At 48.1% G+C, this 18,162-nt stretch overlaps 1 protein-coding gene across 3 annotated transcripts in view; it reads right to left on the minus strand.

Moving 5' to 3' along the window:
- man2a1 (mannosidase, alpha, class 2A, member 1) overlaps positions 1 to 18,162 on the minus strand; it is a 340,299-nt gene that overhangs the window by 43,673 nt on the left and 278,464 nt on the right. The window contains exons 19-20 of one of the 3 annotated variants that reach the window (XM_070884015.1): positions 13,201 to 13,334; positions 2,415 to 2,612 (exon numbers count right to left, since the gene is read on the minus strand). In XM_070884015.1, coding sequence (XP_070740116.1) covers positions 2,415 to 2,612; positions 13,201 to 13,334 — 332 coding nt within the window. Of the gene's footprint in view, positions 1 to 2,414; positions 2,616 to 13,200; positions 13,335 to 18,162 lie in introns of all 3 variants that reach the window. The other 2 variants (XM_070884009.1, XM_070884021.1) reach the window with 2 other exon arrangements.

Below are 18,162 nucleotides of genomic sequence, written 5' to 3' on the forward strand. Positions count from 1 at the left end.
GGGCATATCCTTTGTCACCAAGCATCCAGCACTGACCTTGTGGCTGACTGGTAAACTTGTCAGATACAGCACTCTCACGCAGGATGTGAGCATTATGGATGCTGCCCAGAATTTGGCATTCACTGCCAAAATTATTTGCTGGTGGTCGACAACGAGTTGCGCAGAGAGTGGAATCCCTTTCGGTTCCGAAAAATCTCTGCATCCTGAAAAGGTGCCCGCATGGCGATGTACGTACCGTCTATTGCTCCCTGCACCTTGGGGAAGTTAGTTATTAGGTAGAATCCTAAAGCCCTCTCAGTCTGTGTTTCTCATATTGGATTGTTCAGCCACCAAGGAACTAATTTTAGGAGTGGAAGCAAGTCTTCCTCGATTCCGATGATGATGATCTCAGTCAAGGCCTCCCTGGTCATAGGGAAACTGATAAAGTCCATCCTGCGTGCATAAAGGGCTTCAGTGACCTGTCGAATGTAGCAATGTGTGGCATGTTGAGATATAGCGCAATTGTCGCCAGCTGAGGCCTGAAAGGAACCCGACGCATAGAACGAAAGTGCTGCAGTCACCTTGATGGATAGTGCGGTCCCGATGGTGCTGGCAGGCTGCACATCTCCTCTGATGAGCTGGCATATCTCACTGATAACCTCTTTGTGGAAGCGCAGTCTGCTAAGGCAGGTATTATCGGATAAGTTGAGGCAAGACTGCTTCTGCCTGTAAGTGTGGGGGTGTAAAGTCTCGTCCACCTCATCAGTCTGGCACATCTTAGATTAGGCACATAATGCTATCGAATATACCTTCTGCCATCTCAAGTCTGCAGCATGTGCATTACACATCAAGACAGTCTGAGAAATAACAGGCCCTATTCCAATAAATATCAGTATTACACTTATTGTTCACAAACAATAAATGTCCCCACTAAGACACCTAAACTAAATTCCAATCGTCCACAGTATGATAAGATGTTTGTTCAGATGTTCACATCACTTTAAAAGAACTCCAGAGTACATCAAAACTCTCCCGAAATTGAAGCAGCCTTTTAAATGAAGCGATCTGCGATTTAGAAAATGGCGTCCATACCGCTGTGATTAGTTCAGGTGAGAGCAACTTTTTCACAGCGTTTTTTTTCAGCGAGCGAAATGGTCGACGTTATGTGTGCGAGGTGCCGAAAGTAACGCTCGGCGATTTTCTGGGCGTTATTTCGGCAAATGTGATCTTTACGACAAAATAAGTGGTCGGGCGGTATTATTAAATCTCGACGTTAATTACATGCCGAAAGTAACACTGGGCGATATTATGGTCGTTGGTTTCATCCATTCTGATCTTTCCGCCCAAAAAAAGTGGGTGGGCGGTATTATTTTTTTTTATCGGCGTTAAGTTCATACTGAAAGTAACGCTTGCCGATAAGTGACCGAGAAATGGCCGTTAGTTTCCATTTTGTGGCTAAATGGGCGATATATGGGCGTTATACCTCATTTCAGCGTTAAAATGGACGTTAAGTGGGCGGTATGCATGCAAAAATAATGGAAAGTCTCGCCCCAAGTCCTGTATGTGCTGCAATTTCCTCCAATTAAACACTGGGAACATTGAAGCCATTTTCTTCAGCCCCCGCCATAAACCCTGTTCTCTCGTCACCGATTCCACCCCTCTTGGCTAACGTGTCAGGCTGAACCAGACGGTTCAAACCTAGGCGTTCTGTTTGATCCCAAGGTAAGCCTCCGACCCCACATTCCCTCCATCACAAAGTCCGACGACTATCTGCTGCTGAAACCCTCATCCATGCTTTTGTTACCCTCAGATTTGATTATTACAATGCTCTCCCGGCCGTCCTCCCATCTTCCACCCTTCATAAACATGAGTTCATCCAAAATTTTGTTGCCCGTATCCTAACCCACACCAAACTCCACTCACCACTGTACTCACTGACCTACATTGGGTCCCAGTAACACCTCGATTTCAAAATTTTCATCCTCGTGTACAAATCCCTCCCTTCAAGCTCCTCCCTTTTCTGTAACATCTTCCAGCCCTCCAACCTCCAAGAACTTGGCATTCCCCAAACTCTGGCCTCTTGTGTTTCCCCACAATTGTCATCCTTACCGTCAGCTGTCTCGGCCCTAAGCTTTGGAATTCCCTCCCTAAACCCTTCCAAAGCTCCACCTCACTCTCCTCCTTTAAGACCCTCCTTGAAAGCTACTTTTGATCAACCATTCTTTGGCTCACTTTAATTTTTCTATGCTCCTGTGAAGCGCCTTAGGATGGTTTACTATGTTGCAGGCGCTATATAAATGCAAGTTGTTGTTGCTTCAGGTATTTATAAATTAGTTTTCTGTGAAATGCACCTCATGTACCAAATTTAATATACAACAGATTTATCACTCAAAACTTACCAATGCTTAGAATTACACCCAAAATATTGGCCTTACCTTTCCTTCTATTGTTCTCAGGTTAAGTATGTGCATATCACATGGCATGGATGAAGCAAGAGGACTGAATAAGCTCAATCGTGGAGGAATTCCATCAACATTTAGGTTCACAGCCATTGGAATGACTGGGTGATTTAAGTAGGAACATGTTTTGTGGCTCAACAAAGAGGGATAATTCATTGCCTTATTATCTTCATCCTGCTAAGAAAAGAGATGTATAGTATGAGAAAACAAGGTATAACTAATCTCAACAAGCAGATAGAGAAAAATCAAAGCATTTACATACATGCAAAGGGGAGTTCTCTGCTGGGAGATCAGCAGAATACCCAGAGAAATGGTGCAAATGTCTAAAAAGCTATTTATACCATTTTTCCAGGAGTTCTGCTGCCAAAGTTTCCCTTTCATAAAACCATGTGAACCTAGTTAGACCTATGCATGGAGGCAGATGGTATGGCTGAGGTACTAATTGAGTATTTTGCATCTGTCTTTACGAAGAAAGAAGATGCTGCCATATACATAGTAAAGGCAGAAGTAGAGGAGATACTGGACGTGATAAGAATTCATAAAGTCGAGATACTGGAAAGGCTGGCTCTACTTAAAGTAGTTAAGTCACCAGGACCGGATGGGATGCATCCTAGGACGCTGAGGGAACTGAAGGAAGAAATCGTGGAAGTACTGGACATAATCTTCCAATCCTCCTTAGAAAAGGGGGTAGGTCAGAGGACTGGAGAATTGCAAATGTTACAACCTTGTTCAAAAAAGGCTGTAAAGATAAATCCAGCAACTATAGGCTGGTCAGTTTAACCTCGGTAGTGGGGAATCTTTTAGAAACAATAATCAAGCACAAAATTGTCACTTGGAGAGGTGTGGATTAATTAAGGAAAGCCAGCATGGATTTGTGAAAGGCAAATTTTGTTTAACTAACTTGATCGAGTTTTTTGAGGAGGTAACAGAGAGCTAACTTTGTTAACCTGGGCTCGGGTGTTTCTGGATTCATGATGTCAGAAAAAAAATCAAATATCCGGAAAAACCCGGAATCTGGAACGGCCTCGGTCCCGGATTTTGGACGCTCAACCTGTACATGTCGGCAAATCAGTGTCGGAACAGATATCCGGAGGGCTCAGGCCAAACATGTGCCCTGAAAGAAAAAGGGTGGGAATAACAAGTCTAGAGCCCCCTGGAGATGTCTGGGCACTTACAGGGGAGAATAAAGAAAAAAAGGGAAGCTTATGTCATCTACCGACGGCTAAATACTGTAGAATCTTGAGGAATATAGAAAGTTCAGAGGTAAAATTAAAAAGGGTATTAGGAATGCTAAAAGGGAGCATGAAAAATTCTTGGCAAGTAAAATTAAGGAAAACCCAAAGAAGTTCTATAAATATATTAAGAGCAAGAGGATAACGAAAGAAAGGGTAGGGCCTATTAGAGGCCATAGGCTAGACTTTCCATTATTGTGCCGATTGCCCAAAAATGGGCGTTATTTCCAGCGTTGGCTTTTGATAATGTGGGTTTTGAGATCGGCGGATTATCGCCCATTTTCAAAACCCCAACTTTCCATTTTATAAAATGAACGTTACGCAAGCGATCTGAAATGGGCGTAAGCATTAAATTTTTTGACCTTCTGCTGTAAAGTGTCGGCGTCCAAAGCAACGATATGGCAACAGCCATTTCCCGCATTTCAGGAGGTCAAGAGTCATCATTACATGTGCAGGAGAGAGAGGGAGCAGAGAGGAACTGAAAGCGTGTGTGGGTGTGGTGTGTGCTTGTTTGGCTGTTTTAGGAGGTAGATGGGAGATTTTCCAGCAGCAAAAAGAATTTAGAGCACAAATAACATTGTTCCCACCAAGTTTTTTGCAGAATTTTTTTTGTTATACAATGGAAGGAATGGAGGATGTGACAGAGCATGCTGCGGAGACTGATGCTGGCGAAAGCAGTGAGGTGGGAGAGGAACAACTGGGAGGACGAAAAAGAGCGAGGGAATTCTCGGACGAGGCAAATGCCTCCCTCCTGCAGGAGGTCGAGTCATGCTGGGGTCAACTGACCCAGGGTGGGCGTGGGAAACCCACCCCAAAGGTCCACCAGAGGATATGGGCCGACATAGCCGAGGTGGTCTCGTCGGCGACCAACGAGGTGGGTGAAGGCAACCAGTGCCACAAGCGCTGGAACGACTTTGTCGGATCCGCCAGAATAATTATTACATTTATTTACATGTACTTATATATTTATATAATTTGAATTGTAAGTGTAATGAGTGATTAAAATCAGATGTGATGTCTTGCATTTATACCGAGAATGTTTTACTCAAAGCCTGCGTTCACGCTGTACGTCTTTAGGTCAAGAATGAACATTTTCATAATAACCGACAGATGTAATTATGATTATGTGTTGTAACAGTCTCTGTGACAGTACCTAGCAATGATATCACGCAATGATCTCATGCCATGTCCTGCTGATGTTACCTCTTACAGAAGAAGCTTTCGAGGAATAGGGCCGAGCAGAGGCGAACGGGTGGCGGGTCACCAGTCATCAGCGAGCTCAGCGACATTGAGAAGCAGGTGCTGGAACTAGTGGGGAGTCACCCCCGGTCAGCCACATAAGCAGCAGCAGAACCTGATGTGATTACACGTGAGTAAAGTATACACCATTGCGCGATGTAAAGTCAATCGATGCCACACCCACTCATATCCAATCAATAAATATGATAGATGAATGATAAAAGTGTTCTCTAAATAATGATGGCCTCATGAGAATCACTGCAATGCAGAATTTGGTGATGGTTATGAAATGTGATGTCTGCGATGATTTTGATAGCGGTGGTGCTTTTGTCGTGCAGATGCTGTGTGTAGCGCTGGAATCACCTTGTGACCCTGCACCCCCTTCTCCTCTAATAACTTCATTTATGTTTTGCAGCTCAGGCAGCAGCGCGGCCCCATGCAAGACCACCAAGCCCAGAAAGTGGGGGCGTGGGGCCAGACTCGCCGGACGATCCTCCATCTGGTGCTGAGGAGCCCCGATTCTCGCCCGTGGATCTGCTGGCTCCCTTCTCCACGGATGACAGTGCCGACTTTGAGGCGCTTGCATCGCCATGCTCCATAATGTAGTCCACACCAAAGACGTCTAGTGCTCCTGCGGCCATCCCCACCTCCACCGTGGAGGTACCGGGCCCAAGCACCTTGCCACAGGGAACCCGAGGTGTCTCCAGGACAGCGCCGACCAAAGGAAGGTTGGTTCGACACAGCAGATCTGTTCCACGAGCGGCAGATCAGAGTGGCGACATGGTAGACTTGTCCAGGAGGAGTGTTGACATAGGTCAGCAGATCCTCCAGGCAATGGGGGGCATATCCCAACAGCTGGCCAGCATGTCTGCCACCATGACGGAGTACGTGCCACGGATGGCGGAGGCCCTGGAGGTGACAGCCAGGAACACTGCTGGCACAGGTCTTCTAGTGGTCCCGGACCGGCGTGGCACTGCACCCCAAGGTGCTACAACCCCATTGCCAACAACACACGAGAGCCAGGAGGAAGATCTTGCTTCTGGCTCGGAGCACGTTCCCACCTTGGGACCGTCCTCTCCCGTGTCCATCCAACCGGCAGTTCTGCCTTCATCCCCCTCCAATGAAGCACTGCCTGAGGAGCTCATCGGCCAGGGGGCTTGGAGTCTGCAGGGGAAGGGGAAGGGGTAGAGGTGAGGAGGAGAAGCGGGTGGGGGAAGGAAAGTGAGGTGCATGCTCGTAGGTGTTGTCTTGGGCATATTTTTATGTTGTTGGTGCTATTTTGTTGGGAGGTTTGGGGGAAGGGAGAGGGGGCTACCTTGTTGTTTTGCATTTGTGTTCTGTTTTGTTGGAAATGTTGACCATTTGATTGATCCAAATGTTATAAATTTTTTGTGGGGTGGTGTGGGGTGGGGTGTTTTTTACAGTTATATGATTTCATGCAAACGTTCTCATTAAATGTTTTTTATTTACCATTACCTTTGTTATGAATGAATAAAGCATCTGACAAGATACTGTGAGCTCAAAGTAAAGTGTGACCGTAGTCTTTTATTGCAGGTCTCCAGAGTGCCTCTCAAGCCTGTGAGGCCTCCTTAAGTATAGGTACTCCAAAGGGATTGTGGGATCCCTTGGGACTCCAGGGGATGAGCCCTCTGGTGGTTACACAAGGTATTTACAGGGTTACATATATAACTTTGTTGCGCAATGTCTCAGATAGCTGCACCGTTACACACTGGTGATTCCTTAACATGAAAGGGGTCAATTAAACTTAACTTGAATCAACTTAAACTTTAACTTTAACTGTCACCAAGGTGATGCACACTATTGATATATGAGCTGCAACACAGCAGTGTTGCAGCTTTGTAAATACCAGCAACGTTATTTCAAGCAAAGCGCTTATTTATGAGCTGCTGATGTAAGAGTCTTGCAGCTCTGTAGCCACAACAGGCCCTTTCCTGCAGTCTTGATGGTTTCAGCATCAGCCTGATTGTCTGGCCCGAGGTCAGCGTCCACCTCCTCGACCTCCTCTTCCTCTCTCTCCTGAGGTGGATCGACAGTCCCTTCTGGCAATTCTTGTCCCCTCCTGATAGCCAAGTTGTACAGCATGGAGCACACCACCACGAATTGAGCTACCTGCTCAGGGTAGTATTGGAGCTCGTCTCCTGAATGGTCCAGGCATCTAAAACGCTGCTTAAGCACTCCAATGGTTTTCTCAACGATATTGCGTGTGGCTCTGTGGCTCTCGTTGTATCGCTTCTCTGCTTCTGTCTGGGTGTTACGCAGGGGGGTCATCAGCCAGGTGGCGAAGCCATATCCTTTGTCACCAAGCATCCACCATTGAACTTGTAGCTGACTAGTAAACATGTCAGATACAGTGCTCTCACACAGGATGTGAGCATGATGGATGCTGCCTGGAAATTTTGCATTCACTGCCATAATAATTTGTTGGTGGTCGACAACGAGTTGCACATTCAGGGAGTGGAATCCCTTTCCGTTCCAAAACACCTCTGCATCCTGAAAAGGTGCCCGCATGGCAATGTGTGTACAGTCTATTGCTCCCTGCACCTTGGGGAAGTTGGCAATTCGGTAGAATCCTAGAGCCCTCTCAGTCTGAGCCTCCTTGGTCATAGGGAAGCTGATAAAGTCCATCCTGTGTGCATAAAGGGCTTCAGCGATCTGTCGAATGCAGCAATGTGTGGCATGGTGAGATATAGCACAAAAAAATGTGGGCAGGGGGTATTATTATTTCTTGGCGTTAATTACATGCCGAAAGTAACTCTCAGTGATATTTTGAGCGTTAGTTTCGCTCATTCTGATCTTTACGCCAAAAAAAATGGGTGGGCGGTATTATTATTTCACTGCATTAAGCACATGACGAAAGTAATGCTGGGCGATTAGTGAGCGATAAGTAGGCATTATTTTCCATTTTGTGCCTAAATAGGCGATATCTGGACGTTATACCTCATCTCAGCGTTAAAATGGATATTAAGTGGGCGGTATCAATGCAAAAAAAGTGGAAAGTCTAGCCCCATGAGGGTAATCTCTGTGTGAAGGCGGAAAATGTTAGTATGGTTCTTAATGAATACTTTGCGTCGGTTTTCACAAAGGAAAGGGGCAATGCAGATACTGCTACAGGAGGAGTGTGAAAATCTGGATTAAATAAACACAGTGAGAGAGGAGGTACTCAGTACTGGGTCCCTTGCTTTTTGTGGTACAGGTGCAGCGCCGAAAATCCAGAACCCTTGGGACTGAGGCCGTTCTGGATTCCGGGCTTTCGATTGTTTTCTGACGTCACGAATCTGGAAACACCTGAGCCCAGGTTCGGGTATTTCTGGATTTTGGTACGTCAGAAAGGGGGGGTGGGAGAGGGGGAATTCCCGCCAAAGAGCTGTTTGGGCCATTCGGCCCGCCAAGAAATTTGTCGGGCCATCCGGCCCCACCAAGGAGGTTGCTGGTTGGGCCCTGCCAAGGAAGATGTCGTTGGGCGGGAGATGTCGCCGGCGGGCCTCGCCAAGCAGGTTGTCGGGCCGTCCGGCCACGCCGATGATGATATCGTCGGGCGGGCCCCGTCAAGCAGGTTGGCGGGCTGGCCCCACCGAGGAAGTCGTCATTGGGTGGGGTGCCCTGTGAGGATGTTGTCGGGCGGGCCACGCAGAGGTGTTCGGGCGGGACCCGCAGAGGTGGTGTTCGGGCGGGACCCGCAGAGGTGGTATTCGGGCGGGATCCGCAGAGGTGGTATTCGGGCGGGACCCGCAGAGGTGGTGTTCGGGCGGGCCCTGCAGAGGTGGTGTTCGGGCGGGACCCGCAGAGGTGGTGTTCGGGCGGGACCCGCAGAGGTGGTGTTCGGGCGGGACCTGCAGAGGTGGTGTTCGGGCGGGACCCACAGAGGTGGTGTTCAGGCAGGCCAGCCCCGCCGAGGTGTTCAGGCGGGACCCCCGCAGAGGAGGCACTCAGGTTGGCCCCGCCAAGGAGGTCATCGGGTCAGCGAGGAGGCCCCAAGATAAAGGCAGCGGTAGTGGGGCGAGGCAAGTTGCGGATTCCGGAACATTTTACGGATTCCGGACGATCCTGCCACCGATCGGTCCGGAGTCCGGATTCTGGAACATTCCGGGACTCCGGATTCTCGACGCTGCATCTGTATACATCAAATTATCTAGATTTGAATATAGGGAGTACGATGAAGAAGTTTGCAGATGACACTAAAATTGGCTGTGTGGTTGATAAGGAAGAGGAAAGTAATTGACTGCAAGAAGATATCAATCTACTGGTCAGGTGGGCGGAGTAGTGGCAAATGGAATTTAATTCGAAGAAGTATGAGGTAATGCACTTGGGGAGGGCTAATAAGGAAAGAATATACACATTAAACGGTGGGCCACTTAGAAATGTAAATGAGTGCTTGTTCACAGATCCCTGAAAGTAGCAGGCCAGGTGGATAAGGTGGTTAAGAAGGCATACGGAATGCTTGTCTTTATTGGCCAAGGCACAGAATACAAGAGCAGGGAGGTTTTGCCTAAATTGTATAATACTCTGGTTAGGCTACAGCTGGAATGCTGTGTACAGTTCTGGTCGCCGTATTATAGGAAGGACATGATTGCACTGGTGAGGGTGCAGAGGAGATTTACTAGAATGCTGCCTGGAATGGAGAAGCTTAGTTATGAGAACAGATTAGATAGGCTGGGTTTGTTCTCCTTGGAACAGAGGAGGCCGAGAGGAGACCTCATTGAGGTGTATAAAATATTGGGGCCTGGATATAGTGGATAGCAAGGGCCTATTTCCTATGGTGGAGGGGTCAATTATGAGGGAGCATAGTTTTAAGGTGAAAGCTTCTTCACGCAGAGGATTGTGGGGGTCTGGAACTCACTGCCTGACAGGGTGGTGGACACAGAAATCTTCACCACATTTAAAAAGTGCTTGGATGGGCACTTGAAGTGCCGTAACCTGCAGGGTTATGGACCTAGGGCTGGTAAGTGGGATTAGTCTGGATAACCTCTTGTTGTCTGGCACAAATACGATGGTAATACAGGTGCAGCGTCTCGAATCAGAAACCCTCAGGGCCGAGACCGTTCCGGATTTTGCGTTTTACCGGACTTTAGAACGTCTTTCTGACGTCACGAATCCGGAACCCCCCGAGACCAGGTTCGGGTATTTCCGGATTTCGTAATGTCGGGTGGGGTGCGTACCTGCCGAGGAGCTGTTCGGGTGGTCCGGGGCCTGCCGAGGTCGTCATCGGGCGGGTCCCCACCAAGGAGGTCATCAGGCGGGCCGGCCCCGCTGAGGAGGTCGCAGGCGGGGCCCCGTCGAGGTGGCGTTCGGGCGGACCGGCCCCACCGAGGAGGTTGTTGGGCCAGCAGACCCCGTGCCAACGATGTCGTCGTTGGGTGGGGCCCACCAAGGTGGTGTTCGGGCGGGCTGGCGAGGCGACCCCGAGATAAGGGTGGCGAGGCAAGCGGCGGCGAGGCGAGGTCCAAGGTCGGGCAGCAGCGAGGCGAGGCCAGAGGTCGGGTAGCAGCAAGGCGAGGCCTGAGGTCGGGCAGCAGCAAGGCAAGGTCCGAGGTCGGCAGGGTCATCCAGTCTGGATTCCGGAACATTTTACGGATTCCGGACGACTCTGCCACGAATCATCCCGGAACTCCGGATTTTGGACGTTGCACTTGTACTGCAGGGAATCGAATATGGCCAGGGTGATCTTCTGAACTAGTTTTGATCGCCTGGATGGGTCGGAGAGGAATTTTCCCAGATTTTTTCCCCTCAATTGGCTTGGGTTTTTATCTGTTTCTTTGCCTCTCCCAGGAGATCACATGGCTCCGGTTGGGGTGGAGTGTGGAATGTTGCAGTGCAAGGCGTGTCGCAGTTGTGTGAGTAGGACTGGTTGGGCCGGATGCGCATTATCTTTCCGCCATTGTTCATAGGTTTACATGTAACCTTCAGGGCTGCTGACCGAGGGCCGTGTGGCTCTTTATCGGCCGGCGCGGACACTATGGGCCGAAATCCTTCTGCACTGTCGATTTCTATGTTTCTATGATGAAGGCAATGCAGTTGACGTGGTGTACATGGACTTTCAAAAGGCGTTGGACAAAGTGCCACATAATATGCTTGCCAGCAAAGTTGAAGCCCATGGAATAAAAAGGACAGTGGCAGCATGGATATGAAATTGGCTAAGTGACAGGAAACATAGAGTAGTGGTGAACGGTTGTTTTTCAGACTGGAGGAGGGTATACAGTAGTGTTCCCCAGGGGTCAGTACCAGAACCACTGCTTTTCTTGATATACATTAATGACTTGGATGTGGGTGTACAGGGCACAATTTCAAAATATGCAGTTGATACAAAACTTGGAAGTATAGTGAACATTGAGGAGGACAGTGATAGACTTCAAGAGGACATAGATAGGCTGGTGGAATGGGCGGACACGTGGCAGATGAAATTTAACACAGAAAAATGTGAAGTGATACATTTTGGTAGACAGAATGAGGAGAGGAAATATAAACTGAAGGATACAATGCTAAAGGGGGAGCATGAAGAGAGAGACCTAGGGGTATATGTGCACAAATCGTTGAAGGTGGCAGGGCAGGTTGAGAAAACTATTAAAAAAGTTTATGGGATTCTGGGCTTCATGAAGAGGTATAGTGTACAAAAGCGTGGAAATGATGATGAACCTGTTCAAAACACTGGTTCGACCTCAACTGGAGTAGCATGTCTAATTCTGGGCATTGCACTTTCTGAAGGCCTTGGAGAGGGTGCAGAAAAGATTTATGAGAATGATTCCAGGGATGAGGGACTTCAGTTATGTTGATAGACTGGAGAAGCTGGAGTTGTTCTCCTTAGAACAGAGGAGATTTGATTGAGGTGTTCAAAATCATGAGGGGTCTGGGCAGAGTAGAGATAAACTGTTCCCATTGGCACAAGGATCGAGAGCCAGAGGACATAGATTTAAGGTGATTGGCAAAGAGCCAAAGGCAACATAAGAAAAACCTTTTCATGCAGCAAGTGGTTAGGATCTGGAATGCATTGCCTGAACGGGTGGTGGAGGTAGACTCAATCACTGCTTTCAAAAGGGAGTTGGATAAATACCTGAAAGAAAAACATTTGCAGGGCTACGGGGAAAGGGCAGGGGAGTGGAACTAGCTGAGGCACTCTTGCAGAGAGCTGGCGAGAGCTCAACAGGCCAAATGGCCTTCTTCTGTGCTGTAACCATTCTATGATTCTATGAACCCATCCCTGCAGTCATCCAATAACCCATCCTGGGCCCTTACCTCTTATCCCTCTATGTGCTACTTCTTGGCACCATCATCCATAGAGATGGAGTCAGTTTAGACATGTGCACAGAAATAGTAAGAAGAATGAATTTGTATTTATATAGTATCTTTCATGACTCTAGCATATACCAAAGAACTTCACAGTTAATGAAGTACTTTTGCAGTGGAGTAACTGTTATAATGCAGGGAAACAGCAGTCAATTTGTGCACAGCAAGGTCCCACAAAGAGCAATGAGATAGATAATCTGTTTTGGTGGTGTTGCTTGAGGGATAAATGTTGGACCGTACACTAGGAGAACTCCCCTGCTCTTCTTCAAATAGTGTTGAGGTTTCTGTTAGAGCCACCTGAGATGGCAGATGGGATCTCATCTGAAAGATAAACCTCCGACAGTGCAGCACTCCCGCAGTACTTCACTCAAATAGCCTAGATTATTTGCTCAAGTCTCTGGAGCGGGGCTTAGATCCATGACCTTCTGACAAGTGGCAAGAGTGTTATTACTGAGCTACAGCTGACAAATAGAATATTATGGCCTGAAATTCCTACTGTGACCTTGGTGGTAGATCTGGAGTGGAATGGAACTTCCACAGTTGATGTCCCTGACCGGCTATTTTAGGCAGGTGCCCGAGCCATTCCTGGCACCTTGAGCGATCATCTGACTATAATTCTGCAGTGATTTCGCAGCACCACAGAACTGACATTAAAAAATCTTTCAAAGTCTGACTGTCTTCTTCTGCTCGTTTAAACAATCCAAACATCCCCCATCTCTCACGGCCCTGGATCACAGCCATCGCTGCCATCCAACGTTGATAAGGATGTAAATAAGAAAAATACATCCTATGATGTATTTTCCCGATTCACTTGTCATACATAGCCAGAATTCTTAAGAAAATGTAGTGATTTAAAAGTCACTTCCAGTATTGGAGTCTATGATCTCTACTGAGCTTTTTTAAAATTTCAATAGCGCAAACCTTTTCCAGTAACATGCACTTCTTAGTCATACTTCAGAAAATTGATAGTGACTTTGCATTATTAATCTTACCATATCTACTCCAATTCTTTTCTCCAACAAAACTCTGAATAAATTGGCTGTAATTTTATTGTCCTTGACACCTTGGCCCAGGCCGCGGTTGTCGTCCTGAATTAGTCTCCGATCCATTATGACTTCCAGCTGACCTGTAAAAATAAATTATATGTTTTAACGTACTGCTAAATGCAGTTATATCATGGATGCTAAAAAAAACTATTTTAACAACTATCGAGTACACCAATAGGCCACAACATACTACAGGTCAGCGTCGAAAATCCGGAGTTCCGGAATCCGTATTGTTCCGGAATCCGGAACGATCTGTGGCGGGGTCATACGGAATCCGGAAAATGCTCCAAAATCCGGACTTACCCCCGCCCCACCTCAGGCCACCGCCGACCTCGCCCCCACTGACCTTTCCCCTGCCTTGGGTCCCCGCCCACCTCTCCCCCGCCTCGGGCCGCCGCCGATCTCTCCCCACATTGGGCTGCCGGCCTCATGCCACCACCGGCCTCGTCCCCGCTAACCTCTCCTCCGTCTCGGGCCACCGCCGACCCCTCCCCTGCCTTGGCCTACCGCTGACCCCTCCTCCGCCTCAGCCCACCGTCGACCTCTCCCTCGCCTCGGGCCGTCGCCGACTTTGCCCCGCATTAGGTCGCCGGCCTCATGCCGCCACCGACTTCACCCGCGCCTTGGGCCACCACCTACCTCTCCTCCCCTACCTACCTTGGCCGAGGCGTTTCTGGACTCGGGACGTCGGAAAGAGGTTCCGAAATCCGGAAATACCCGAACCTGGGCTCAGGCATTTGCAGATTCAGGACATCAGAAAGACATTCCGAAGTCCAGAAACACACAGAATCCGGAACGGCGTCAGTCTCAAGACTTCTGGATTTTCGACGCTGTACCTGTAATTATTTTGCTAGGATCATCGTAAATGAAACTTTTAATAGATGAACTGTATAGGATTCCTGTAGAAAACTTTAATAATTACGCCCACATACCTTTTAAAGTGGATTATTTATACAGTAGAAGTAGCAATTTATATTTACAACATTTTCACCAGCCTGCTTATCATCTGTCCAAATTGAGATTGAGGAGACTGAGCCTATATTTTCTAGAATTTAGGAGAATAAGAGGTGATCTCATTGAAACATATAAAATTCTTACAGGGCTAGTCAGGGTAGATGCTGGGAGCATGTTTTCCCTGGCTGGGGAGTCTAGAACTTGGGGTCAAAGTTTTAGAAGTTTTAGATTGGCTTTTTAGGACTGAGATGAGGAGAAATTTCTTCACTCACAGGGTTGCGAATCTTTGGAATTCTCCACCCAGAGGGCGGTGGATGCTCAGTCATTGAGTATATTCAAGGCAGAGATTGATATATATTTGGTTATTAAGGGAATCAAATGATATGGGGATATTGCAGGAAGGTGAAGTTGAGGTAGAAGATCAACTGTGATCTTATTAAATGGTGGAGCAGGCTCAAAGGGCTGAATGGCCTAATCCTGCTCCTATTTCTTATGTGCTTGAATGAAACCAGGCCAGACCAAAAAGAAACCCTGAAAATCAGCTGCAATTGCATCACAGAAGATGGTTTCACTGTTCTGTAAAATTGCAGTCAACAGGCTTGGACAGGAGTTTCCTGGCCCCAAAGGTCTCCTTTTTACCATGGACGTCCAATCCCTCTACACTTTCATCTTCCACCAGGATGGCCTGAGGGCGCTCCGCTTCTTCCTCGAGGAGAGGCCCAACCAGTCCCTATCCACCACTACCCTCCTCCGCCTGGCTGAACTTGTTCTTACATTGAACAACTTCTCCTTTACTCCACTCACTTTCTCCAAATTAAAGGTGTTGCTATGGGAACCCACATGGGTCCGAGCTATGCCTGCCTTTTTGTGGGATATGTGGAACATTCTTTGTTCCAGTCCTACTTGGGCCCCCTCCCGCACCTCTTTTCCGGTACATTGAAGACTGTATCGGTGCCGTTTCCTGTTATGCCCGGAACTAGAAAATTTCATTCACTTTGTATCCAATTTTCACCCTTCCCTCACTTTCACATGGTCCATTTCCGACTCTTCCCTTCCCTTCCTCGACTTCTCCATCTTCATTTCTGGAGATAGGCTATCGACCAGTATTCACTATAAGCCCACTGTCTCCCATAGCTACCTGGACTACACTTCCTCCCACCCCGCATCCTGTAAGGATTCCATTCCATTCTCCCAGTTTCTCCCATCGCATCTGCTCTGACGACGCCATCTTTCACACTAGTGTCTCTGACATATCTTCCTTTTTCGTCAACCGAGGATTCCCCTCCGCCGTGGTTAACATGGCCCTCGACCGTGTTCGTTCTATTTCCCGCACCTCTGCTCTCACCCCTTCCTTTCCCTCTCACAACCACGACAGGGTTCCCCTTGTCCTCACCTTTCACCCCACCAGCCTTCACGTTCAACAGATCATCCTCCGCCATTTCTGCCATCTCCAGCGTGATCCCACCACCAATCACATCTTTCCCTCCCCTCTCAGCATTCCAAAGGGACCTCTCCCTCCGCGACACCCTGGTCCATTCCGCAGTCACCCCCAGCACCAGGAGATGCAACACTTGCCCTTTTACCTCCTCCCTTCCCACTATCCAGGGCCCAAATACTCCTTCCAGGTGAAACCACGATTTATTTGTACTTCTTTCAATTTAGTATACTGTATTTGCTGCTCATGATGCGGTCTCATCTACTTTGGGGAGACCAAATGCTGATTGGGTGACCGCTTTACTGAGCACCTACGTTCAGTCCATAAGCGTAACCCTGAGTCTCCGGTCGCCTATCACTTTCTAGAATTGTTTAAAGTTGGTAAGGTGGCAGGTAGTGGTGCTACAAATGGAGAATGCCTTGCTTCTGATTTCAAGGGTTCTGCTTAGACCACTAGATTCCAATCATGGGGGTTCTACTAGCAGTCCCCCCACGCTCGAGTATGATAGGGAGGTGAAGCAGTGGCAGCAAAGAAGAGGACAAGCTGCTCGCAAAGGGAGGAGGGGCAGGAGGACTCTCAGCAGGAGGCCTTACCCACCTAGGGTTTTCCAAGAGCACTTCTCCTACCTGCACTTCAGCCAGGAGCACTGTATTAGCAGGCTCCACTTCACCAAGTAGATGGTCACAGAAGTCTACCACCTCCTAGAACCAGACCTGCAGCCTCAGAGCAGGGCGAAGACGGCGCTGCCAGTTGCTCTCAAGGTCACCGTGGCCCTAATATTTTCACCACCAAATCCTTCCAGTCTGGAGCAGGAGACATAGCTATAATTTCCCAGTTCGCTATCCTTCGCTGCACCCGGAGGTCACAGAAGCTCTGTACTCCAGAAGAGACTTCATTGTCTTCTCTCTGAAGAGAAAGAAGCAGGAGGAGCAAGCATGTGGCTTTGCCAGGATATTAGGCTTCCTCATGGTAGAGGGCGGCACTGATTGCACACATGCGGCTTTGCGGGCACCCCATATCAATCCCGAGATGTACCGCAACCACAAAGGCTACCACTCGCTTAATGTACAGTTGGTGTGCGACCATGTCCAGCACATCACGATGGCAAATTACCCAGTATCCTGGCAGTAGTCATGATGCCTTCATTCTGTGCCAGTCTGGTGTGCCAGCAATCTTCCTGCCTCCATGTCAAACCAAAGGGTGGCTGCTCAGATACGAGGGCTATCTGCTCTACAACTGGCTGATGACACCCTCCGCAACCCCACCACTTGTGGCCAGCACTCATGAAATGAGAGCCATGCTGCTACGAGGACCATCGGGGTTCTAAAGCAACAGTTCTGCTGCCTTGATCACTCAGGTGAATCCCTCCAGTACATGCTGCAGCGGGTGCCCCATTTCGTGGCAGTCCGCTGCATGCTTCACAACTTGGCCATCATGAGGGTGCTGCCCTTGGCACCACGGGTTCTGCGACCACTACAGGAGGAGGAGGAAGAGGAAGGCAAAAAAAGAGGAAGGGAGAAGGCAGGCAGCAGATTCTCTTTCCGGATGGGCTGTCCGGGAGCGACTTATGGTTCCCCTGAATGAAACCCTGGATCCCTGTTGCTCTCCACTTCCCCACTTTACCATTCCTCTGCCGCAGAATATCACAGCGTCCTCTTGGGAACAAAGCTGAAATGAGAGCTACTACAAAACAAGCATTCCAAACATTAATTTATAAACTACACAACAAAATCTATCTGTCGTTGTCTTTTGCCTACCCCAGCAGCTGCAGCACGGCTGGTGGAAGGTGTTGACTTTCCGTGGGAAATTAAATTTGTGTCTTAATGCAAGGAGTATCCGTAATAAGGTGGATGAATTAACTGTGCAAATAGATGTTAACAGATATGATGTGATTGGGATTACAGAGACATGGCTCCAGGTTGATCAGGGCTGGGAACTCAACATCCATAGGTATTTAACATTCAGGAAGGATAGAATAAAAGGAAAAGGAGGTAGGGTAGCATTGCTGGTTAAAGAGGAGATTAATGCAATAGTTAGGAAGGACATTAGCTTGGATGATGTGGAATCTATATGGATAGAGCTGCAGAACACCAAAGAGCAAAAAACGTTAGTGGGAGTTGTGTACAGACCTCCAAACAGTAGTAGTGATGTTGGGGAGGGCATCAAACAGGAAATTAGGAGTGCATGCAATAATGGTGCAGCGGTTATCATGGGTGACTTTAATATGCATATAGATTGGGCTAACCAAACTGAAAGCAATACGGTGGAGGAGGATTTCCTGGAGTGCATAAGGGATGGTTTTCTTGACCAATATGTCAAGGAACCAACTAGGGGGAAGGCCATCTTAGACTGGGTGTTGTGTAATGAGAGGGGATTAATTAGCAATCTCGTTGTGCGAGGCCCCTTGGGGAAGAATGACCATAATATGGTAGAATTCTACATTAGGATGGAGAATGAAACAGTTAATTCAAAGACCATGGTCCAGAACTTAAAGAAGGGTAACTTTGAAGGTATGAGGC

Source organism: Pristiophorus japonicus, chromosome 1, assembly GCF_044704955.1.
Source record: "Pristiophorus japonicus isolate sPriJap1 chromosome 1, sPriJap1.hap1, whole genome shotgun sequence".
NCBI lineage: Eukaryota > Metazoa > Chordata > Chondrichthyes > Pristiophoridae > Pristiophorus > Pristiophorus japonicus.